This window comes from Streptopelia decaocto, assembly GCF_964273445.1.
Source record: "Streptopelia decaocto genome assembly, chromosome: 19".
Taxonomy (NCBI): Eukaryota; Metazoa; Chordata; class Aves; order Columbiformes; family Columbidae; genus Streptopelia; species Streptopelia decaocto.
In genome coordinates this window covers 1240770-1265015 of record NC_138674.1, presented here as the reverse complement: position 1 = coordinate 1265015, position 24246 = coordinate 1240770, and the positions used below count along the sequence as shown (strand labels likewise).

The window sequence follows — 24246 nt, the reverse complement described above, 5'->3', positions numbered from 1 at the left end:
CCTGTGTCCCGCAGCACAAGGGGCTCTTTGTGCCCGGTGGCACCTGTGTGTGTGTCCCCTGCAGTATCCCCAGTTCCCCTGTGGTCCCCGAGCCTGTTCCCTCCAGCGAGTGGCTTTGGCAGCTCCTGTCGCCATGTGCCGCATCCCCTGCACGGCTTAAAGGAGCCCCCAGGAGAGGCAAAATCTGCTTTGCCTCTACCCAGGATGGGTCCTCCCGCCTGCCCAGGCACAGCCTGCTCTGGGCACCTCCTCAAACCGACCCTCCGGCTCCTCCAAGCCCTGTGCCACAGCCAGGAAAAGAGCAGGAAAGGTCCCAAGCAGCCGCCTCTCCCGCTGGGCAATTCACCTGTGGAGCTGCCCACGGGCGGCAGCGCCCACGCCGGGCCAGGCAGCACCGCTTGGGAGGGTGGCCCTGCCAGCCCTGCCCGGCCCTGCCCGTCAATCCCCCCTCAGCAGCCGGGCACACTCGTGTGCAAGCTCCTGCCCCAGGGGAGCCGCTTTCCGCTGGGCGTGCAAGGTAGAACAATAGGGCCAAGCCCTCTATTGTTCCAGACAAAAGATAAGCCGGGCTCTGGCATTCCCCTCCGCCCCGCGGGCAGGCAGGGCAGGCAGCGGGCAGGGCAGGCAGGGCAGGCAGCGGGCAGCAGGCAGGGCAGGCAGGGCAGGCAGCAGACAGGGCAGGCAGCAGGCAGGGCAGGCAGCGGGCAGGGCAGGCAGCGGGCAGCAGGCAGGGCAGGCAGGGCAGGCAGCAGACAGGGCAGGCAGCAGGCAGGGCAGGCAGCGGGCAGGGCAGGCAGCGGGCAGGGCAGGCAGCGGGCAGGGCAGGGCAGGGCTGCCACGCTGGGCCAGGGCAGCGGGTTTTCTAACCCCTTCCCACATCAGCTCACTTTTAGCAGGTGAAGCTGAGGGGCTCCTGCCCAGCTCCCTGCACACACACATGTCCCCACGGCCACCTCGTCGTGTCCCGCAGGCTTTGTCCCAGCTCTGCAGGGTACCCCGTTGCTGCTGCAGTGGCCTCAGGCACCCACATGTCCCCAGGTCGTGATGAGCTGTGTGCTCAGCGCCTGCCTGTCTCTTACAGACCTGGTCCTGTCCTGTCCCCACCGGAGCTTCTCCTCTCTGCATCCCGCAGGGACACAGTGGGGACAAGAGACACGGGTTGCCCAGCACTATAGACTGGCCCCCGGTGGCCTTGTTGGCTGGTTTGGGGAGCAGAGCAGAGGTGGAAGCCACCGCAATCCCACCCGCCGCCATCACCCAGCTCAGCTCCTTCACACAAGCAGCTTGCCAGGCACTGAACGGCATCCGGGCTGTCACCGCCCGGCCAGAAGCGCGGCACTGGCGATGCCATCGGCTATTTCTATCTACCTGCTCCTACATCTTCTCCTCCATCAGACTCCGGCTCAGCCCAGCTCGTGATAACCCCATTTTGCACGGGCAAAGAGGATCAAACACCCCGCTGGGCTCGCTGCTGCCCCGCGTTCTTTTAATTCTCTTTGCCATATTTAATTTATAATCTTATCCTCCTTCCTCCCCAACAGACAATGAACTGTCACGAGCTGCCTTCACCAGGCAGAACCAAAAAATAGTAACTCTGGCCAGCAGAATTTGGCCTGGGCTAGCGGGTGCTTGCAGGGGTCTGCAGCAGCTTTAATTATGAGCCACATTATCTCGTTCCTCTCTGATAAGACACCTGGGGGCAGCGGGGGGGCTGCGCGGCCTCCTCAGCCATCAGACTGCATCTTTTATAAGGGTCACATGCCTGGAGCGGGCCTGGGTGCTAATGGAGCATTAAATTATGGAGAGGCAGAGTTTCAACCGTTTCAGCTGCATCTCCCGATCCGCGTTCTCCAGCTGCAGGGCTGCAGCAGGAGCGGGGCCGGAGGCAGGGAAGGAGCTCCCCGCCGGGACGACGTTCGCAAAAGTCACTTTCCCCTTGAAAAACAACACATTGGAGCCAAAAGCAGCTGCAGAGCCATTTGGGGACCAAGGTGCCGGCAGGTGCTTGGAGGTGAAGGGGATGAGGCTGTTTCAGCCGTGTCCCCAGCACCATCCTCCACCTCACCCATGTGCTCCAGCGCACTGCTGTAAACGCTTTATCGGGGTAATCCAGGCATTGCATCCCCTACTTGTATTTTTCCCTGACCCACCCAAGCGGCTGGGGGGATTCTGATGTGAGCGGGGCCACCTGTGTCCCCCCCGGCTCCACAGCCCCCCCCCAGCGCCGAGCCCGTGACCACGGGCACACCAAGGGCCCTTGTTTGGAGCTGGAGCGGTTCCAGGAGGGGACATGTGGCCCTGGAGCAGGTGGACATGGAGTGGGAGGGAGAGAGGGCGTCCAAGAGGCAGAAAACTTTCCAAAAGTTGATGCCTTGGCCCCTGCCAACTTTCCTGGAGCCGGAGGAGCCCACGCACTTCTCAGCCGCGCACAAGCAGCCCCGGCAGCTCTGCCCCGGCGAGCACATTTCGCTCCCGCGGTTCCTCCCCCAAAGGCACGAGCTGGGGTAAAGGCACCGAGATCTTTCCCAGCAGAACTGTCACAAGCCGCGCTAATTTATTTCCCTTTTGCATGTTTGCTTTTTTTTTTTTTTACTGTGTTAAAACAGAGTGGAAATTAGTGATGCATCGGGCAAAACTTTCTGACCAGCCCAAATCTTCCTCCCAGCGGTGCAATGAAACCAAAACCTCCGCAGAGTTTGTGAAAAATAAAGCAGCAGAAGCTCGGAGAGCCCAGCCCTGGCTGGTCAGGGGTGGCCCGATGCTGCAAGGGACCCCCAGCCGGGGAACGCCCGACCCCGGGGCTGCTTGCTGGGCTCCCCTCCCGCCGAGCGCGACTCCTCCAGCACAAAAAGAGGCGGCTTTGACCCATCAGTGTTTTCTAGCTGAGGGAAAATATTTCATTGCTAGTTCCCAGTTCGCAGCGATGCTGCGTTCAGCAGCGTGGCCACAGGAGAGAACAAAAGAGGCCGGCCGGCTTCCCCCTCGGCAGCGCGGGCTGGAGGTAGCGCCTGCCCTGCCCGCGGGTGGGTTGCTTTCAAAAAATAATGCATTGCTTTTAGGAAAATGAGCAGTACACATCTTATTAGCGTGGCTGGGAACTTCCAGGGTGTAAATGCAGAGCAGAGCTGTACTGGGAGCCGGTCGCTACAATCGGTCACAACCGCCTGAGAAAGGTTGTCGCTTCGTCAATAAAAGCTTTTCTGATTTCTGCAATGACACGTGCACGCACAAAGCCGGCGCGACACAAAACCCCCGGGAGTGTTTACAATGGGATGAAGCTGGAGCAAGCGGGAACGCGGCGCACAAAGCGGGACTCACCGCGACGGCAACCGGCACGGGCTGTGGGCTGGCGGCTGCCCTGCCGCCCCGACACCCCCCGATCCGCTGGGTCTGCACGGACGGACCCCGGGAGCGGAGCCGCCAGCACCTCACCAAAACCCTGCAAAGTTTGCTTGGCTCTGTCTACGCTGGAGAGCGGGAGGATCCCCGAGCAGCCAGGGCCGCGCTGAGCACACGGGAGCGCTGGGGACAGCAGAGGTGACCCAGCTGTCCTAGCAGCCAGCAAAGCATCCCACGGTCCACACTGCGCATCCCACCGGGATTCGCTGCCACCAGCAAACTCCAACAGCTGCAGCACCAGCGCCCTGCGGATGCTCGGACACGGGACACGGGTGGGACCCACACCCAGGGACAGCAGGGACACGGCCCCCACAACCCCCTGAAACCAGCCCTGAGCACTCACCTGGGAGCGCAGAACACGCTGCTACCAGATCGCAATCCACGCTTCACCCCGAGCGGCTCGGCCGCTGTAACGGCTGCTCGGCCCCAGCCCGTCTCAGTTCCAGGAAGGTGACGAACAGCAAGAGCAGCAGGTTTGGGCAAGCGCCCGGGGAGCCCACCAGCAAGCACCGAGTGTAAAAATAAACCCACTGAAAGACTAAGCTTTACTGTGCTCCTGCGTTCCCTGCACGGAGAGCAGAACGCTGCTTCTGCAGCCCATCAATGAAATTAAAACCCCGCCAGCACATAACAAGTTTACGATCTGCTCCATCTCCCTCCGGCCCCGCGTGCCAGGGCACAGCTCCCCCCACGGAAAATGGACATTTCGGCAGGGACACAGAAAGCCCAGCTGTGCCCCCCGGGCATCGCAAACAAACTTCGCTCCTCACAAGGACTTTCCATGGGAGGGGGTTCGGGTGCTCCCATTTGGCAGGGTAAGAAAAGCACCGCGGGTACGCCAGGGAGGAGCTGCCCGAGGAGCTTCGCATCTCAGAGGAAAACGCATTTTGCCAAATTTGGGATCTCTGCTCCTACCTATGAGCGCTCCAAAGGGGTTTCGCCTCCTGCACGAGATGCCGGGTGAGACGCCGAGGGCAGGGAAACCAACGAACAGCACGAAGGGAGATGCTGGTAAAAATGTGTCACTCGCAAATGATTTAGAAAAGTGTCGTTAGCCGGCCCACGTTTGTCAGGGGACAGCGGTTATTTTAACACAAAGCCCCTGAATTCGCAGGCTTTAAAAAAAAAAAAGAAATGTACTGTATCAGTGTCAACAGAATGGATTCTGTACAAAATTAAATTGAACTAAAAGGAAATTGCATGAATTACAAACAGGAGCTATTGGCTCAATAGGAGAGTAACTGAGTGATATTATCTGGTCTGTGCTATGGAGAAAATCACATTAGCCGAGCTAATGGTCCTTTTTCACTCCTAAAATCTATTACTCCAGATTTGCTTTGGAAGTCAAGTGTTTTCCACGCTGAAGGTACCTCACAAGATGTAACTGAGACTCCAACAATATGTGGCCGCGGTCTGTAATTTTTCCTGGGCAGCATCCCTCACCGGCACCAAACCCCTGCGCGATAGACTGCAGATCATTAGGCGGAGGTGGCAAGAAGCAAAGCTTGGTATTTATTTGTGCATTTCACACGAAAACCTCTTTTACGGCTCCCTGGGTGACCCAGCTCTCGGTTTCTCTCTCTTTCCCCACTAACTTTGTTGGTGTTTAACCGTGGGGTTGCCTGGGATGAGCACCCAGCTCTGCGCAGGGGCTGCACCCTGAGCTGGGCTTTGCCAGCACCCGAGGGTGAAACCCCCCAAATTCCCTGTGCCGCAGCCCCCGCCCCAGCGCAGCGCCACGGGGCTGCCGGGCAGTGTGGGACCCCACGGCACAAGCCCCAATATGGGGGGGGCTTCACTGTGCAGCAGCTTCAGCCCCCAGGGACACAAATCCCCCCAGGATGGGTGGGACACGCGGCTCGGGGCGCGGGCAGGACCTGCCATGGCTGCCGGGGAGGATGTAAACGCAGTGACAGGGTTCATTCGCCCCTAAGTCCCAGCAAGTGACAGAGTTTAGCGCTGATCTCGGTCCCAAACCCTCTCTCTGGCCACGCGTTATCTCGACGCTGTCACTGTGGCTTGTTAGAGCAACGCCAGCCCCTCCTGGACAGACAAACGCCCGTGAGTGGCACCCACGGCCAGTTTTCCTGCTGGGATGGAGATGGTACCGCGGGACATGGCTCCCCGGGGTAGGCTGGAGCCGTGAAATCACATCCCCCGCTGAGCACACCTCGAGAAGGCAGCGGGAGATGCACGAGAGGGCAGGATTGTCCCATCTGTCCCAGGGTGCAGTGGGGGACAAGTTGGGGACCCCAACCCCTGAGGCCCCACCAACAGCCCCAAGCCCTGCGGCCGCACACGTGTCCCGGGGGCCGGGAACGACAGCGAGTGCTGTGCCCATCTGTGCTGGCACAGCGTGTCTGTCTGTCTGTGCACAGTGTCTGTCTGTGCTGTGACCCCCAGTGCCGTGTCTGGGGGGGCTTCCAGACTATGCCCTACAGCCTCCATCATCCTCGACCAGGACAAGGGGACAGGTCCCGCCGAGAGGAGGCGAGAAACCTCCCCGGGGTGAGCGGGACGGGGGTCCTGGGGAGGGGGCTGCAGTGGGGCAGCCCTTGGCAGCCAGGTCAAGGCTGGGGGGATGTCACCCATGGGTTAACCCGTTGCCTGCCGGCCCTGTGTCCCCCGGGGGTGCCCGTGGCTTAACCCCTTGCATGCCGGGCTCTCCCTCTCCCCGGTTCGGCTACCGGCGGGGGGGCGCGCTCGGAGGAGAGTTTGCAGCCCCTGAACTTTGCAGCGGGAACGGGGCTGTGCGGGGAGCAGGCTCCGCACCTCCCCTTTCCCTTTTTCCTTCTCTTGTTTAAGCAAAGGAGCTTTGGGGGGAGTCCTGCCAGACGCCCCCCAGCCCCGCTCAGCCCAGCCGAGGCCGGACACCGCGACCGGAGAGGCTGCTCGCCGCCCCGGGGCCGCGCCGGTGCCCCCCGGCAATGCCTGTGCCACCCCCGGGCCGTGCCCCCGCCCGTGCCCCCGGCCGCACTCACTGCTCCGCCGCGCTGCAGCGCTGCCGCCGGGTCCCGCCGCTGCCGGTGCCGCTGCCGGTGCCGCTGCCGGTGCCGCTGCCGGTGCCGCTGCCGGTGCCGCTGCCGGTGCGGGCTCCGCCGCCGCGCCGGGCTCAGGTCCGCTCCATGTCCCCAGCGCCTCCGGTGGGAGCTGCCCCGGCGCCGGGCGGAGAGAGGGAGCGAGGAGGAGGAGGAGGGGAGGAGAAGGAGGAGGAGGGACACGGGTCCAGCCAGCCAGCAGCCTGCTCCGGGGCGGCCCCTCTGCCCCGTCCCCTCCCCTCGGGACCCCCTGCCTCGCCGGGCACCCACGCGTGACACCGCCGGGAGCCCCCGGGCTGCTCCCGCCCGCTCCCCTGCTGTCCTGTGGAGGGGACAAGACACCCCCAAAGACCGAGGCACGACTCGGAGGAGTCCTGGGAGGCACCCCGGCACCCCCATCCGTGCAGGGACCAGTCCTACCCCATCCCAGAAGGGGGATCGATGCCTGGCTGGTAGAGAGCACAGCCCACAGCGCCGAGGGAACCCCAAAACCATGGCACACCAAGTGACAGACCCCCCCTCCCACCAAGGGCTCTGCCGGGAATGCTGTCACCCACCTTCCCGAAAGCACAAAACCGCTTCATTCAGAGCAATTCTCCAGCTGCAGAGCCAGGAGGTTGGCTTGGACAAACAAATGTTGACAAACAGTCTTTTTTGTATAATGAAATCTTTAAAATGTTATGTCAACATTGAAGGAGAACTGTTTACATTTTACCAACGAAAATCCCCATTGAGTCGAAGCCGTTTCCTCCCCCACACTGTCCTTTTTTTCCATGGGAATTGCTTTTTCTCCAAACATTGTTTTCACCCAGCCCAGGAGCAGAGGACGAGGGCTCTGCTGCCCAGGACTCCGGCTCCCCCGGATGCCACGCACGAACGGGAACACGGGGTTTCTGGAGGGGTTCGGGCTCCCACAGCCCAAACCCACCCAGCACACCCCCTGCCCTGTGTCCGTCACCCAGGGAGGCGCGGAGCCGGGGTCCCAAGTCCCCTGCCCGGCCGAGGGCTCCGCGGGCAGAGCTGGGCAGGAAGTTATCCGGGAGAGTTTCCCACCCAGCGTCTTAATCCCGAGGATTAAACACGAAGCACAGCAGCGTTTAGAAGCCCAAACACTCTGCCCGCAGACCTCAGTGTGTAAAGCGGCTCAGTGATAAACGTTCCCGTTTCACAGATGGAGAAACCGGGGCCCGGCGAGGACACGGCGATCCCGGGGCCGTGCAGCAAGTACTGAACCCACAGCAGGGCAGGATGCAAAGGCAGCTCCCCCCACGCCACACGGCCCCCCCAGCCCCTCGGAATCCCCTTCCCAGTGGGGGAACCAGCTTCCCCCAGTGCCATCCCTTGCACGGGCAGCCAGGCAGCATCACGAAGCCACCAGCCCCTCTCTGCTCCCCCTCCCAGCCTGGGGGAAGACCTCACAAGGTCACACAAGGGAAATGGTTATCGGTGGCCACGCCAGCACCGAGCAGGCAGGCGAGCCCATGGCGAGACCAGGGCTGCGGCTGCCCCAGCGAGGCCCCCGAGCCGCTCCGGGGGCAGGAGGGGGCGGGAGGCGCATCCCCCAAACTGGACAGGGAAACAATTAACAAAGGGGCCGAGGACCCGCACAACTGAGCCAAAAAAAGGGAGCGGGAGCTTTGTTTGGGTCGTCATAGCAACAGCCAGGCTGGAGCAGCAGCCATGGACTTTCACTTTCCTTTCCTTCCTCCCTGTCCCCAGTGGCCATGGTGGCCATGGTGGCCGTGGTTGCCATGGTGGCCTTCCCTGCCCGGTGCCTCCAGGTGCCAGCCACACTCGGTCCCCTGGGTCCAGCATCACTTCCTAGATGGGCACCAGGAGGGGGTGGCCCATCCCCGGGTGACACAGCCCACACATCCGCAGGTCCTGTCCCCACCCTGCATCTGCTCCTCCTCATGTCCTCCTGTGAGCCACACCAGCTCCACCAGCAGCTTCTCCTTCTCTCCAACCCTCCCCAGGACCTGCTGGGTGTCCCCAGGACCATGGTGACATGTCAGGATGGACATGAGGGTGCAGACACAGTCCCTGTCCTTCCACACCCAATCCACTCAGCTCCCGCTCCATCCCTCCCTACCTGGCTGCACCCGGGCGCACAACCAGCGCTGCTCCCAGCCCGCTCCTCCCTGCTTCCCGCAGCACAAGGAAGTGGGACAATGGGTGGAGGGACCAGGAAAGCTGGTGGGGGCAAAGATCCCGCTGCCGCCAGCACAGGGGGCACGGAGGGGAAAGGCACGGCCAGCGCTCGCCTTCCTTTTCCCAAGCCCCCCACCCTGCCGCGGAGCCCGCGGAGCCGCTGGCCGCAGGAGCTGCGCCTCCTGCTTTGTGCTGGCTGCGAGCTCCAGCCTCCCCATCGCAGGATACTGGTGACTGAGTCATGGAAATGGTTCAGACAATGGCTTGGCCCCTTTATAACTGGCTGGAGGGGGCAAAGCAGGGAGAACAAATCCGACCTTGCTTCCTGCGCGGAAGCAGGCTCATTGTTTGGAAATGGGCATGTGCTTTGCTCCTCACCAGCCTGGGAAAGCTGCAAAGCGATTGCAAACGCGGAGCGAGCTGCGCGGGTCCTGCCAGCTCCCCCTGGGGCTCACTCGCCCCACGCACTGCTGTGAAAATCCAGGGAAGATGAAGATGAAGGTGCTGCTGTTGCTCAAAAGTCGTTGCCACGCACCCCCCGGGGCTGTCTGGTTGGCCCATGCCTTGTGCATCCCATGATAACACATGGGAAGCGGGTGTCCCCGCAGTGTCCCTTCTGCAAGCCACGTCCATGCGCTGCTGTGGGGCGGCGGGCTCAGAAAGGAGGAGCTGTGCTGGGCTGGGGGGGTGAGCAGGGGACCCAAGAGGGTCCCTTGGAACCCGCACACCCGGCGACAAGCCCATGGCCAAAGGGCTCCGAGGCCGGACATGTCCCCGCGGGGCCGGCACCGTGTCCCCGTCACGCCGTGAGAACCAGCTCCCGCGGAACCCGACCCGGCGCACACACATTGTGGTCTCGCACGGGCAGACAGACAGACATCTGCAGCCCATTAAACCCAAGCTGATATGACAATGCTAACGAGGAAGCTCAAACCCTGTGGAACCACGGCGGCTCTGGGCTGTCCTCAGTTCACCCCGCTGTGTCCGGCTCTCGTGATCTGGAGGGCTGAGGGACATGGCCGGGCCACCAACCTGCCTTGCCCGGTCCCCACGCGATGGGCAGCTTGTCCTGACTGTCTGGCACCCCCTTCGTGCCTCCCAGGTGCTGCCGAGCTCCTGGGGTCCCTGCCTGTCCCGCACCCCTGGTTTTGGGGCTCAGGGTGGGAGTGCGGCCGGGCGCACCGAGGACCGATGGCTGTGACAGCAGCACGTCCCAAACCTCCCCTCCCTGCTCCCCGCCCGGCGCCCGTCCTCGTGGGCTCCTGACAGGCTGGTGGGTGAGCTCCAGGAATTAAAGCTACCAATTATTTCCACCCAAACACCACAATTTATCCCGGCCACTTCAGAGCCGTTTCAGCAGCTGGGAGCTCCGTGCTGCCTTCCTCCGCCGCGCTGGCAGTGCCCAGCTACTGCAGGGAGCCGGGGCTGTGCGAGCGAGCCTGCCCGCAGCGTAACAGGCTCTAATCTGGGCATAATAAAACCAAGATGTTCCAGGATTGCTCTATGGGGAGCGCACTCGGAGCAGCTCTGCTCTTCGCCAATGCTCAGAGAGAGCTCCTCCGAAAAGCAAAGTCCAATTGAGCACAAAACCATCCTGCAGGAAGGCGGAGCTGGGCTGGCACGGGCTCAGGTCGCAGGTGAACTCTGGCTGCTGCCTGAGCAGAAATACCGGGCAGAACATTTAGAAATCACCAAAACTCTCCCTGTGGCGGGCACAGCACACGAGGCTGCGGCAGCAAGTGTTTGGACACGGTGATAAAATCCTGCACCCCACTGCCCGGGCCCCTCCAATGGAAGGGGTGGCTTTGGGCAGCGCTGCCCATGGGCAGGACATGGAGGAGCTGCTGTCACCCGGCTCAGGGGAAGGTGAATGGCCAGAGCAGGTGATGGAGAACAGACGCGGGAGCCGGGTCACTGCTGGGGTCTGCAAGGGGGATTTTCAGAAAGCCCGTGGCTCTCGCCAAGTGGTTCTCCGTCTGCCCGAGTGCCTGCCAGATTGGCGCCTCCAAAAGACACTGGAATCACCCGCTGCTTCCAAACCCAGGGCAGCTACAAGCAGCCAAAGCACCGCGGGCAGAGCGGAGCGGCGGCTGCAGCTGCCAGCACAACGGCTCCGCAGGGTCCCGTCCGCCGAAACCATCCTCACCCCGCGCCGGCTGCGTGACCCCGGGGTACCCGCCACATCCCCCCGCAAAGCGGCACGTGTAACGCAGCCGGACCCGTGTGCACCGACAGCCCTGCCAGGGACTGCCAGCTCCAAACCGGGATTCAACGGGGAGAGCAAACAAAGCAGCGTCACATCTCTGCCACTCTCTATTCCCAACCTGAATGCCGCAGTTGTTTTTAATCCGGGCGACGCAAATTGTCCCCCCTCAGAGCACAGCCCAGCAGGCTGGACCAGCCACACACGCAGCACCGGCCGGCGGCTCCTCTCCGAAGGGAAAGCCATGGGGTGGGGAGGACGCAGCCAGGTTGGCAGTGTCCCCAGAGCATCCTCAGTTGTCCCCACGCCGTGGGGCTGGCAGTGTCCCTAAAGCATCCCCAGCTGTCCCCACGCCGCGGGGCTGGGGCGCAGACGGGGCAGGGGGCTGTTCCGGGGAGCACAGGGGGGTGATGCTGAGCAGGCTGTGCCGGACGGACACGCGGGGAGGGAGGGGGCGGCTGGACCACACAGCGGGACGAGAGGGACGGCGGCCGGAGGGCAGCGCCGCGTCCCCAGGACGCTGCCGACCTCCACGCTGCGCCCAGGACGCGTGGGACCTGGGGGGCCGAGCCCCGCTCCTCCCTCCCGTTCAAAGGCAGAACTGGGCTCCCGGTGCCTGCGCTGGCTCCCCGGCCCCGGCGGGACCCGCAGCACCGCCCGTGCCACCCACCTCCCGCCGGCCGGACCCCCCCCAGCCCCACAGAGGGGCTTTTCTTGTCCCCTGCCTTTGTTTTCTATTTAGTGCTTTTGTTCTCCCCTCTTCGGTCCTTTGTTCCAGCTTGTCCTTTGTTCTGACGCCTTTGGTTTCTCTTCCCTTTGATGCTTTGTCACTCCCTTCATCTTGGTGCTTTTCTGTCCCCGGGTTTTTAAGCTGGCGGTTGTTTTCTCTCTCCCCGCTCTGTGCTTGGCATTTTCATCCTTTCTCCTGCCCGGTCCTCTCCTCGGTCACATGGGCCCGGCCCGGATTGTCTTCAAATCCCCATTTGTCTTGTTTCGGTGCCTGGATTTCCCTGCCTTTATGTCCTTTCTTAAGAGACTCTTAGCAATTTCTTCTGCTCAGTGAGGAAAGTGGGAGGGGGTCGGGGCTTAATTAATTAGCGAGTGTAATCTTTAGATGCGTGGCACTGCAGGACGTGTGGAGCATCATTATTATTGTCATTAAGATGTTAAGGGTTAGCGAGGGTTTAAATACCAGCTAATTGCAGCAAAGAGCTCCCACTTGGCAAAATTATATCAGGAAGAGCCAGACTTGGTTTTGCCCACCAGGCTCGGGAGAAGAGAGAAATTCCCAGCACAGACAGGCGGGCAGAGCATGAACAACATGTCCCGTCCCCAGCCCCGAGGCCGGGGTGATGGTCAGAAAGGGCTGCCCGGAGTGAGGAGGAGCTGCTGCCAAGAAGACCAAAGAGCATCATCTGCCTCCGGGGATTTGAAATGCAGAAGTGGGTGACTTGCAGGCCTGGAGAGCCCTGGGGGAAGCAGGAGGGCAGAGCTGCTGCCCCAGCGGAGCGGGCTGAGCTCCCCAGGGTGGGTGCGTTTTCGCTGGAGCGCCCTTTGGAAATGGGGATTTGAGAAGCTCGCTGAGCTCCACGGCCGGCAGGGCAGGACACAGCACGGGCACGCTGCTCCGCGGCCACACAGCGTACAGGGGCTGTTCCTGCCTTCGCTCTGCACCTCGAGACACAGCTCAGAGCACGTGTGCGCACACAACCGCAGAATCAGATACCGGCCGGTCAGGATTAGGAAACCGTTTTCCCGAGACCAACTTCAATACGAGACGCTGACACTTCGCTTTGATTTAGCGCCCCAAATAATCCCCCCCACCACCCAGCACCACATCCTCAGCATCTGGTCGTGGCACGATTCACTGGAGGGCAGGAAAGGGCAGGAAAGGGCAGGAAAGGGCAGGACGCGACCTTGGTCATCACGGCACCTCCAAGATGTTGCATCGTTCCTGCTCGCCACAGCCTAACCAAAGCCGGGATCCATTTACACGAGCGCCAAACCCCCCCGCTACTCGCGCCATCCCCGTCGCGTGGGTTTACAGCAGCTGTAGCTGCACAACAGCTGTTGAAGGGAGGAAGCAGCCAAACTTAGCAACAGGATGTACCCTCAGATAGCATGATCGATATCAGCAACGCAGCTTCTCAAGTGAGAGCTGAGCCCTCTGCCAAAACTGGGTGTCTCGGGAGATCGGCACCGATACGGGGTGTCTCTGACTCTGCCTTCGCAACCCCCCGACTTCTCCTCTCCCGAGTCACTTACAGTAACTGGGTGACGTCCCCGCGCTCTGTGGCCGCTGGCGGTGGGTGCTGTGGGAGGGATGGATTCAGAGTGCGGGACCAGAGGGGAAAAGAGCACGAGTGTGCTGGGATCCCAGGGAAGGGACGGGGACCTTGTGGGAACATCGCTCCCTGCCCAAACGGACGGGTCCAGCTGGATCAGAAAGCGTCTGGGTGCTGCAGACGCGGTGCTTTGATAACGTGCCCTGCAATAACAACCCTGCACTGGTGGGAAATGTGTTGGTGTGCGGCCCCCCAGCTCATAACACCACCAGCCCGTTACCAGGCAGGACCAGACATCAGGAGGCACCAGGATGGCCCCAAAATAGGGTTTTCCAGCCAAGAGTTGGACAAGACCTGCACCGGCTCCACTAAAACCCATGAGCCATCACGACCTCTCCATCACGGGCTGGGACGCCTGTCTGATGGAGCAGCCACGCACCCGCTCCCATGGCATGTCCTGAGGGGCTGCTGCTGATTTCCACCAGCCGAGGATGCGGGATGCAGGATGCGGGATGCAGGATGCGGGATGCTGGGGCCAGCGCTGGACCAGCGCCCTGCATGAGGTCCCTGCCCGCACACCTCAGAGGTTAAAAATCCAAGTGCTTGAAACAAAAGCAGCTGAGAAAAGCCATATTTCTGGTCTGCCCGGTTCTGGTTACAGGCCTGCGAGTGCAGCTGGCTGAATGCAAAGCTCGGGGTTGCTAAGCCCTGGATGTGAGTCATAAAACACCGCAGCCCAGAGCCACGGGCTCCGGCTCGCGCCGGGGCGCTGGCCCTGCCGCGGGTGCCCAGCGGTGCCGGGGTCCCCGCCTGGCGCTGGCAGGAGGTGACAGCGGCCGATGCTCAAGCACCAGCCAGGCTGGCCATCCCTGGCATGGGCTCTGCCCACCCACCCCCTCGCTCTCCAAAGGGCTGAACCTGGTTTTATTATAGAGCTGGCACCAGGAACACAAAAAAAAGAACCAAACCCCCCTCATCTCTCTATCTGCAGCCATGCAAGGAATATTGTTCAGCGCAGCACAAAAGCATCCCTGAAAATAGAAGCGCCAAGGCCAGGCCTGCCAGTGGCTGTGTGAGATAACGTCTACTTGCAAACAGTGTGCCTTTGTGCCGCTGTCACTGTCCCCATTGTTCAGGAGCCTATTGCCTCGGGGATATTGTTCCCTTCTTTTGTCTCAGCCCGGCTCCTTTTTGTTTGACTTTACTTACCATTTCATTCCTCTCCTTTGTGCTGGGGTTCTTTCTTTTGTCTCTCTCTCTCCCCCTTTTCTCTGTGTGATTTGTATTTAGCAATTGTTCCCGGCCCGTTGGAAACACAATGTACTCCGGGCTCTTTTCTCTCCTCCGTTCATTACCTATTCAGGTGGGTTTGTCTGCCCATAGGTAACATGGAGAAGCTGGGGGGATGTCCCTGGGAGCTCCCACGCCTCTGAAGGAGAGGTGGCCTTTGGGGACAGCGGGGTCCCCATGTCCCCAAGCCTGGCACCAGGTTCTCCTTTCCCCCTGTGACAAATGAGCACCAGGAAAAGGACAAACGGGACCCCCGCTCACCGCTGCCTTGCTGAGGATGCTGACACAGACACGACAGTGTCACCCCCAGAGCCAGAACGGGGATCCCAGCCCGGTCAAGCAGCCCTGGCACTGGTGGTCCCTGGTTAACACCACCTTGGCTGTCCCCATCCCTGCTCCCCTTGCTCCCTGGGGAGCCAGTGAGGGGACAAGGACAGCATTCAATGGCAGGAAACAGCGAAGCTGCCTCACAGCAGCGTTCCCACTGCCCAGTGCCCCCAGCATCTCCCCCACGCTGCCTGGGCGCCCCCCGAGAGGGACCCTGGGGGCACCCCCCGCCCCGCGCCCCCAGCCACCAGCGCCAGGGCTGCCGCAGCCCGGCCAGCAGAGCGGGGAGCGCGTTCACCCCTCTGCTCCCCGCAGCTGCGGGACCACGGGAGCAAGAGCAGCTGGGGGCTCGGTCCGTGCGGCGGCTGGATGCGCCGGGAGACAGTGACAGTGTAGAGGCATCTGGGGACAGCTCAAAGGCTCCCGAGGTGCCCCAGCTGCTGCAGGACACTGGGCACCCCTTGCGCCCCATCCCCTCCTCCTGCCTCCCCCCCAGGCCCACAGAGCATTCGGGGTGTCTGCAGCGACCAGGGGGGCACAGCCGTGTCTGTCCCCAGGAGCAGGAGGACACCAGGAAACCTTCCCAGAGCGCGGTGACGGCGAGAGCTGACAAGTGGCCATCCCAGAGACAACAAAGCCGCGCTGTTCTCGGGCACTCACCGCCTGACCTAACGGGACTTTTCCATCCCTCCCGCTGATGAAACCCCGAGGATCAAAGCCGGCTGGAAACCACCTCCTCCTCCTCCTCCTCTCACACACAACCCGCGCGGACGGGGAGGCCACAGGGACCCCCCAGACTCACCCCACGAGCGAGGGATGGGGGGCCAGCGAGCAGCCGCGGTGGGTCCTCGGGGACCGTGTGAGCCCCCCGAACGCAGGCGGCCCCGGGGCCGCGGGCTGGGGCTGTGGGGGGGCGTGCCTGGGAATAAAGGGAGCAGACTGTGTCCTATTGTTTCATTGTTATGGCTTCAAAGGACAATGGGGCATTGTTGTCTCTGGGGATCCCATTGTTTGCTTTCGCTGCAGATCCCAGCCGCGCGTGGATGGAGGTTTCCCGATGGCCAGGCAGGCTCTGTGTGTGGGACACTGAATAACGAGGCAGGCATGTTTCCTGCCCCACCACCCTTCCTCAAAAGGCACGGCACCCTGCAGCCCTGTGCCCGCGCCGGCCAGGGCACGGCCAGAGGCAGCGGGACCACCCACCCGAGTGGGGAGCGCGGACAGGACCCCCCACCCGTGGGGATGGGGTGGCGCAGGGGCCTCACCCGCGGGGGCCGGGGTCGCTGTCTCCATCCCTGCGGGCTCCAGCAAACCCGTACCAGGGAAAAACCCACCAGCATTTGCAGTGGGAGCTGGAGGCTCATCCACCAGGACCATCCAGCTGGATGGAGGTGCCCAGGCTCCCACCCGGTGTGGCTGTGGTCCCACTGCCTCCCCAGTGCCCGGTGCTGGTGCTCCCCTCTCCGCACCCGCAGCCAGGGCACCGTGGCCGCCTTGCAACATCCCTGCGTTATTGCTGCCTCCTCTCATCACGATGCATCCCCCCCGAAAGACCCGTGTCCCCCAGGCACGAGAGCAAGAGGCCTTTGCTGTTGTCTGCTGCAAAGCCCGACCTCTCCACCAGCACCAGGGAAAGGTATGTGGTGCCATCAAAGGGACTTGGGAAGGGACGACGCAGCCCCGAGTCCTCCTGCCACTGTTTGTGCAGCACCCAGGACCTATTTGCATAGGCTCCTTCCAATATCAAAATAAATCCGGGTGCTATGCTAAAGCTGGGGGAGCACGGAGCCACCTCCAGCCCCCAGCTGAGCCCACCCCACCAGCCCAGCCCAGTCTGATTGTCACCTGAGTGAGAGGGAAGCAAGAGCAGCTAATAAAGGTATAAATTCAACCTTGTTTTGTTTGTGCATGTTTTAATCCTGGGAATTCCCACTGCTGCTGATCACACGATGAGGGTAGACCTTGCCTCTCAAATGCCTCTAAGATTCATTTCTGGAAAAAGCACCGAGGGATTTGCTTGGGGATCAACAGAAGCTGTTTGGGAAAACCAGGGAAGGTGTGATAAGAGCCGCTGGATCTTGGTGCTGCTGCAGCACCTGCCCTGGACCAAACTCCTCTGCTCCCCCGGGGCTCGTCCCCACCACGCAGCAAGGGGACCCTCCCCTGGGGACCCGCTGCACTGTGCAAGTGTTATTTACACACAGACCCACATGCACACGCTCTCTCCCCCTTGAATACTGCAATTTCCTCTCTGATAAAGAGCTCCTACCGCAGCCCCCCCTTCCCTCTGCCCCCAAACTCGTGCACGCCTCAGGCACCCATTTCGGAGCCCACCTTGGGCTCTGATATTATCTCACTTCCTCGATATGAATATTAGCTCTGTTGTTGATTTACGATAAAGGGATGGGCTCCAAAACGCCGCGCTCGGGGAGGCGCAGGGGTGCAGCACAAGAACAAAGCCTGCTCGAGAGCGGATGCTGGTCCCGGCTGCACCAGCCCCACAGCCCATCGCCACCAACGCGCGGTCCCGCTGCCCTCCTGCCCCCCACACCTGCACGGGACACAGCGGGGGGGCCCCAAAGCAGCTCTGGGCTGCCCATGACCCGCGGGGTGACAAGCAGAGAGCAGCTCTGCAGGTGCCACCGACACAAAGCACCGCGCTGGGTGTCCCCGTGCAGCGGGGTCACGGGGGGCTGGGTCAAACGCTCGGGGTGGTCAAACTGCCACTCTCTTTTGTAGCATCTTAATGGACAAGATGCAACCGAAACACGGGAACCCTTTAAGATCCCTCTCCAGCCGGACCTGGGCTGCTTCTAGCTCAGTTTACAAGGTGAAAACACAACCAGCGGAGCAGCTTAACTCTGAACTCACGCGACAGGGAGCTCGGGAAGGAGAGGAGCGTCCCTGGAAACTCAGATCTCTCGCTGTGGCAGAGTGCCTGGCAGCGGGAGCCGCGCAGGCAGCGGGAGCCACGGAGGACATCGCGCCGCTCCATCAGCCGCACCCCGGGGACTATTAGATATTGCTCCTATTGCACAGACATGAGGCTGAAGAGCAGCAGAGAAAGGAAAACGTTGAACACGAGGGCCAGGCCAGTGGGAAAGCTCAGTCTGCTCTTGAAGCTCCAGCCCTTGCAACAAGGAAAGTCCTGCAAACCTGACCCCACGTGATTTTTCTGGTGAGATGGGCAAAAACTGGGATAGGATCCAACCGTCCTGGGTCTTAATAAATACATGTGAGTAAAATAAAGTGCCCAAACCTGAAGCTATCTTGTGGCTTTGTTTTCCCACATCTACACCCCAAATCCCGCAGGCAGCTGACAGCCTGTCCCGCGGAGCAGAGCCGTCAATAACGGCATCTCTGCTGCAAACCGGTATCGCTGCTGGAGGAGCCCAGAAAACTGCGCTGGGTAGGAACACGGCCCAGAGACAAGTGCAAGAAAACTGGGCTTAAACCTCGCAGCTCAGGGAACAGCGTCGTCTTCTGGGCGACGGAGTTTGCTGCAACACCTTGGGCTGAAATCCGTCCGAGGCTTTTTGTGCGTGTGTGTGAGGAGTGAGGGATGGGCGGCTCCCGCAGCCCAGGTCGGCGCTGGCTGAAGCGCGGCGGCCCCGGCGCCCGAGCGGGCGGCTCTGCAGCGGGGGGCGGCTGGAATGCGAGGCCGCGCGGGGGGCGGCGCTGCTGCTGCTCGTGGCAGCGTCTCCTGCTGCGGGCAGGCACGGTGCCCATGACTCATTTTTCCAAGAGATGTTACAAACAATAGTAATGATGCCCCTGGTGAGTATGAATGTGAAAAGGCACGCCGGGGGGGGGTAACCATGCTGGGCACCTTGTGTGTGGGCTGCCAACGGAGGGCAGTGCCACCAACAAAACCTGCTGGAGCCAGTTTGTTGGCGCTGCGTGCGCGGAGGGCGCTTCTGCAGGGACTTTGGGGGGGAAAAGGGCAAAACGGCTGCTCAGCAAACCCTCCTCCATGTGCTGGTGCTGGTTACTGACCCCGTGCGCAAGGAAACAGGGGACCGGATTTATTGCCCGGGGAGAAAAACGGCAAAAAACAACCCGAAATGGTCCCACCCCATGGGGATTGGAAGAACAGGCGGGGAATTTGGGCAAGGCTTGCGGTGCTGCAAGGCTGCTCTGCCTCCACCCTCCACACGAGTTTTCCATATTTAAATGCTGCCCTGAGGGGACAGATCTGAGCCTTTGAGTCCTTGACCTTCCACTGGTGTCTGTTTGATACTATTATTTTTAGGCACGCGCTCCTTAAAACATACCAGCACTCCAAATAAGTTCCTAGATAACGTGCGCTGAAGTTGGAGGTGCGGAGGCTTCGGGAGCTCAGCGGGACCGAGGGTGGAAAGGTGGTTTGGAAAGGTGGTTTGGAAAGGTGGTTTGGAAAGGTGGTTTGGAAAGGTGGTTTGGAAAGGTGGTTTGGAAAGGTGGTTTTCCCCAGTACAGCCCACGCAGCCACAAATCCCAGCTCCCCTTTCCCCAGTACGGCCCGCGCAGCCCCAGCAAACGCGCAGAAACGCCTCGCAAGAGCCAGAAGGGACCGACGTGCAGACGGTTGCTGCCTCAGAGCTTTCGGTTCCAACATAGAGAAAAACCGTCCTACAAACCATTGCGTCCTAGCAAACCGTGTCCCCCAGCGAGGCAGGACCGCTCTGCTCCTTTCACAAGCACGGGGAGTCCAATCCACAGCAGGGCTGGCCAGGGCAAGCGATTCCCAGGCGTGAAAGGGAAGAAATACAGCCTGTTCCCAGAACCCCAAAGCCACAGGCAGAGAAAAAGGCCAAATATTTACTCAAAGTATCTTCTAGTGCTGTTAAAGGTGAAAACGCTTCCGAGAAAGAAAAGAAATCAACTGCTGCAGAGTCCCACTTGGACCCGTGTGGGCTGTGACCTGCTGGCCCCAATCAGCACAACGGTCTCAAACCAAACCAGCGCACGGTGAGAGCTCTGCCTCGTGTCCCCTGGGCCATCACGTGTGCGGAAGCGGGTCTCAATCATTTGCTTTTTAACAAAGAGTGAGCTCCATTCCTAAAAGCAGACACCGGGGTACGGTGACATGGTATCTAGAACCACCCTCAGCTCGATTTTGGGTTGGGACAGGTACCGGAGTGCTACTGGTGGTAGGAAAACGTTCTCTGGCAAACCCCGCCACAGGGACGCTGCTTCCAAGAGACGTGTGAACGCTGCAGCGCTGTATCTGTGCCACAATAGGACACCCCTGCAACCAGCCAGCACGCTGCGCCGCTCCTCATCACGCCGCGCCGCTCCTCATCACGCCACCTAAGGCACCTTCTTCAAAAGGCGCCTTTCCATCCCCCCCGTGACCCACCCTGCACCCTCCACCCCGCACTGGAGGGAAAGGAATCTGCATGTTATGAAAAAAAGCCCCAAATTTGCCAAAAAGCAGAAGGCAGTAGGCTGCAAGGCAGCAGCAAGCCGAGCCAGGGCGGTTTGCTCACGCCGAGCCCGAGAGCCGCGGTCACTCTACCTTGCTCCTCCTCACCAGACCCTCACTGCTCATCCCCGGCGCAGGACGCCCTGGGTGCGGACGAGCCGCGGAAGGTGCCGGTGCCGCGGAGATGCCGGTGCCCTGTCCGGCCGCCGCACCAGACAGCCCGGTTTGCTTTTCTTCCAGGTTGTCTGGGAGCCAGTAAAGCTGCTGGAGGCGCCGGGGAACTGTGTGTTCCTGCCCAGGCTCAGCACTCGGGGCTGGAGGGGCCGGGGGAGCTGGCCGAGCCCAGAGCACCCTCTTCTGTCTTCCGCACTCTTTTGCAGCCACTCCTGAGTCTCATTCTGGCACCGAACGGTTCGAGCGGCTCATGAGACGTCGCCTCCTCGCTGCCTGCGGCGTGGAAACGCTCAGGACACTGCAAGGATTCAGGCGTAAAAAAAATCAGCGAGCACTTAGATGAGTCAGTCCTGTGGTTTTCCCGAGGACAGACGCGCGTTTCTCAGGAAGGCAGCTTCGGCAGAGCCGGGATTGTTGCTGTGCCGGGTCTGTGCGCTGGTCGTGCCCAGAAGCTGCTCTTGGACCACAAGGCGGCCCTCAAACAAGGGCGCAGTGTTTGCTCCCGGACACTCACACCCGCCGGGACGCTCGGGCACTTTTCACGGTTTCCTGCTGGGGAGCGTCTCCTCTTCTTCTGCAACTCCCCCCCACTAATTGCTGCCTATTTCGGTACCTTATCATGAGATGCTGCGGAGCTGATTAGCCTGGACTTCCTTCCTCCCATCATCAACCTGCTCCAATATTGACGTTCATCCGCGCTAATTCGATAATATCAGAGAGCAGAGGAGCTTTAGGAGGCATTACGGGGCCCTCGAGTGCTCCATTTGGAGCAGGTGGCAGCACCGTTGATAAGAACCAGCTCTTTCTCTCCTAATGTCCCACTCTGCTCGCAGAGCAGCCGCTTGCCGGCCACGTGCAAAGCAGACGGACAGACGTCCGTAGGCTCCCAGCCAGTTTTATTCCAGCGGATAAACTGAAGCCAAGAGACGCGATGCAACACATCCCATTAAATAACCTCTTTCTGAGAGGCTATTAGTAAAAAGTTACACACACTTGGGGAAATAAACGATTACTTCAAAGTTACTCCAGCCTTACTTGGAAGAGAGTGTGTTTGTAGAGAGGCTCCAGGCACCATCTCTCTGTAGCAACAAAGACGCGGGCGGGTGAATTGAATTCCCCATTAGTGCAACACCTGAGCTACTGAGACAACCCATTCCTGGCTTCACCGACTCCTGCCCTTTGAGGCAAGAAATCCTCCATCTTCAATTTATTAATGTTCATCCTTAAGATGATACACAAATTTAAGTTTGGAAACGCTGAAAGATTATTAAACGATTTCTAGTGCGGCCTGTGTATCAAGGTTCATTTCTCTCCATCCGGGTAATCTTAATCTCCAAGTTACAATTACAGCCCAAACCTTTATTTTTTCCTCTTTCTTTGCATCAGAAAAGCCACAGAGGACGCAGAGTCCCCAGTAAGCCAGGGAACCCACCTTCTGTTTGTGCGACAAGCATCTCCGCTCTCCTGTGGAAACCGAAGTAGAACAACCCAATCCTCAAAAAGATAATAATAATAAACTAGCATGATAAAACCCCGAATGATACATCCGATATCCCAACTTATTTAACAGTTCCGCAGTACAACCTAGAGATTCTGCCCAAAGCAGCAAGAAATTCGAGATTAAATCCAAACCAACTGCCCTCTGTGCTTCTCTGCCCTGAAAACACGTTCTTTCCAAGCCCTTCCCCCGGGGTGGTTTGTCAGAGGTGGGTTCCGTCCCGCAGAACCACCGAGCTCCAGCGCCCCAGACCAGCCCCCTTGTCCACCTCACGCGGATGTAAAGAAAGTTCCCGAACCCACAGACCCATGGCAAAAATCATTTTGGATCCACTTCTCCCCCCTCTCTACCCACAGAAGGGCAGGAGGCTGAAAACAAGCAGATTGGTCTCTACAGTTAATGTGAAAAATGTTTATTTGGGAAATACATTATGCATCGTTTCAGACTACAAAAGAAGAATTACACGCACAAAACACGCAGAGTTTTCAACCCTGCACTGGACTCCCAGCGGCACGTAACCTCCCATCTACTGCTGGTCCTGCTCCCACTAACACTTTATCCACTCCGAAGCACCGCGGCCTTTGTTCCAAGTGCAGAACAAACCCTAGTTAGAAACGCTTTGCAGAAGAGTGATGTTGTCCCCTTTTAACATGATCCGACCTGCAACACAGAGAAAGGAAAAGGGGGGATTAGAGACATCCCAGACTCTGACAACAACCTTTGTTCAAAAACCATTTCACAACAGCAAAGGCGCTTGTGAGACAACAGCTGCACGACAACCGACAGTCTTCCCAGTACCGTGACAAATGACCGGGTTTTTGTCAGTGACACAGAGTCCCTTCCCCTCTGGCCACACAATTTGCCTCCACAATTCACACACCAATGGATCAGTCGACACAATCTCCACTCCAGCGCTTGGGGTTTGAGCAGCGCTCTGTCCCCACTAAGAGCCCAAACACATCACGCTTGTCACAAACTGCTGATTATCCTCATCAGCGGGTGGGAAGTGTTAACTACCCCCAGGTAGGTGGTTCCCAGGTAGGTGCCCCAGTGAGGAGCTGGACAGGGCCCCTCCAGCCTCCCCGGCTGCAGGGCAAGTGCAGCGCAGCCCCTGGGTGTTACACACCATTGACAGACAAACACCGGCCCCAGGCAGATCCTCTGCACATTCAACCGAAGCACCAGCCCAAAACCCAGCGGGAACCGCGACCGAGCCCGTATCCGCACCCCGCACTGCCAACTCAACGCTCTGTGCTGCTGTCTGAACACCCGCGGCACCGGGTCTCAGCCACCGCCCCGGTGACGCGGCTGCGCTGACTTACCCAGCTGCTTCCTCGATTTTGTTTTGGAGTGAATCTCCTCGGCGTCGTCCAGCACCAAGTTCATGTATTCATCAAAGCCCTAAAAATCAGCAAGAAAAGCCGTCAGGGAGCTCAACCACCTGCTCTAAGCTCCAGCAACAAGGATACAAACTATAATTAGCTGTGCTGATGTGGGCTGGACAATTAAGACTATTCACTCAAGAGACATGAAATACTTCCAAACCCCCATGGTAGTTGCTGTTGATAAGAAGAAATAGTTTTATGAATTCGAATTTAAGAAAAAACAATCAAAAGACACAAAAAGGGGACACGCTGATACTCACAATGATGCAGCCTTCTATCCGCATGTTCACCTGCTCGTAGAGCCACACCTGGATCCTGGACCTCTGCAAACGGTGGAGGAGAGCACAACAGGAGCATCAGCACTCCTGGCGATTTTCTGCTCCCTGTGTGTTCAGTGACCCTCAGCAGGAACAGCCCCATCGTTCTGGAGCGCTCAGCGTCACCCTCACGCGTGGTTTCAGTTATTTCCTCCGGTATTTTTAAGTTATTGCACTATTTCTGTGCTCACTGATAGACGTGTAACAGCACACGATTTAAAATACATTTTAAATCCGCAGAGGAAAACACCCCCCGCCCGTTCCAAAGGCAATTCCTGGAGAAGGAGCCGCCGAGCCCCGGCCCGGCCCGTCCCCAGCCCGACACCAACCGGCTGCAGCGCCCGCGGCCCGAACCGGCCCGGTACAAACCGGCTGCAGCGCCCGCGGCCCGAACCGGCCCGGTACAAACCGGCTGCAGCGCCCGCGGCCCCAACCAGCCCGGTACTCACGTTCTGCAGGTAGCGGAAGATCAGGTTCTGCAGCGGCGCGTTAAGGACCCGGCGCGGGAACACGGACCGGGAACACAACCCCGCGGCGGGCCCGGCCCCCGCGGCCCGGCCGCCCCTCACGGGCCCGCGCGGCAGCTCCGTCCCCCCCGCCCGCCCCCCCGCGGCCCCGCCGCGGTTCCCGCCGCAGGAAGGATACGATGGGCTGCACCATCACCTTCTGCACCTTCTGGCCCTGCCCGCGGTACGCCATGGCTGCCGCGCCACACGCTCCCGCCGCCGGAAGCCGCCGAGCACGGCGGGAGCGCGCAGGGAGCTGTGGGAAG

The 24246-nt window shown here is 60.3% G+C and overlaps 2 protein-coding genes across 3 annotated transcripts in view; both read right to left on the bottom strand.

Annotated features, from left to right (window-relative positions):
• Window positions 1–6552, bottom strand: part of SOX13 (SRY-box transcription factor 13) — an 18522-nt gene extending 11970 nt beyond the window's left edge. Inside the window, exon 1 of the mRNA XM_082069003.1 lies at window positions 6381–6552. The gene's annotated coding sequence lies outside the window, so the exon portion shown is untranslated. The remainder of the gene's footprint in view (window positions 1–6380) is intronic.
• SNRPE (small nuclear ribonucleoprotein polypeptide E) lies at window positions 3299–24246 on the bottom strand. Of its 2 annotated transcripts, XR_014185692.1 has the most exons (6): window positions 24120–24246; window positions 23924–23950; window positions 23418–23480; window positions 23095–23173; window positions 22245–22432; window positions 3299–3308 (listed from the first exon to the last, which is right to left on the bottom strand). XR_014185692.1 is itself a non-coding variant. In XM_082069004.1 (5 exons), the coding sequence occupies exons 1-5, from the start codon at window positions 24171–24173 to the stop codon at window positions 22377–22379; spliced, it is 279 nt and encodes a 92-aa protein (XP_081925130.1). In that variant the 5' UTR covers window positions 24174–24246; the 3' UTR covers window positions 22169–22376. The 2 variants fall into 2 exon arrangements, 1 of the variants encoding a protein (XP_081925130.1); XM_082069004.1 differs by lacking the exon at window positions 3299–3308 and having other exon boundaries at window positions 22169–22432.

Excerpts from the sequence above, each read along its gene's own strand:
- SNRPE (XM_082069004.1), bottom strand. The coding sequence starts at position 24,173 with ATGGCGTACCGCGGGCAGGGCCAGAAGGTGCAGAAGGTGATGGTGCAG. Across the intron at positions 23,951-24,119 it reads AGGTGATGGTGCAGCCCATC|AACCTGATCTTCCGCTACCT; the intron begins GTATCCTTCCTG and ends GCGCCGCTGCAG. Across the intron at positions 22,433-23,094 it reads AAAATCGAGGAAGCAGCTGG|GTCGGATCATGTTAAAAGGG; the intron begins GTAAGTCAGCGC and ends TCTGTGTTGCAG.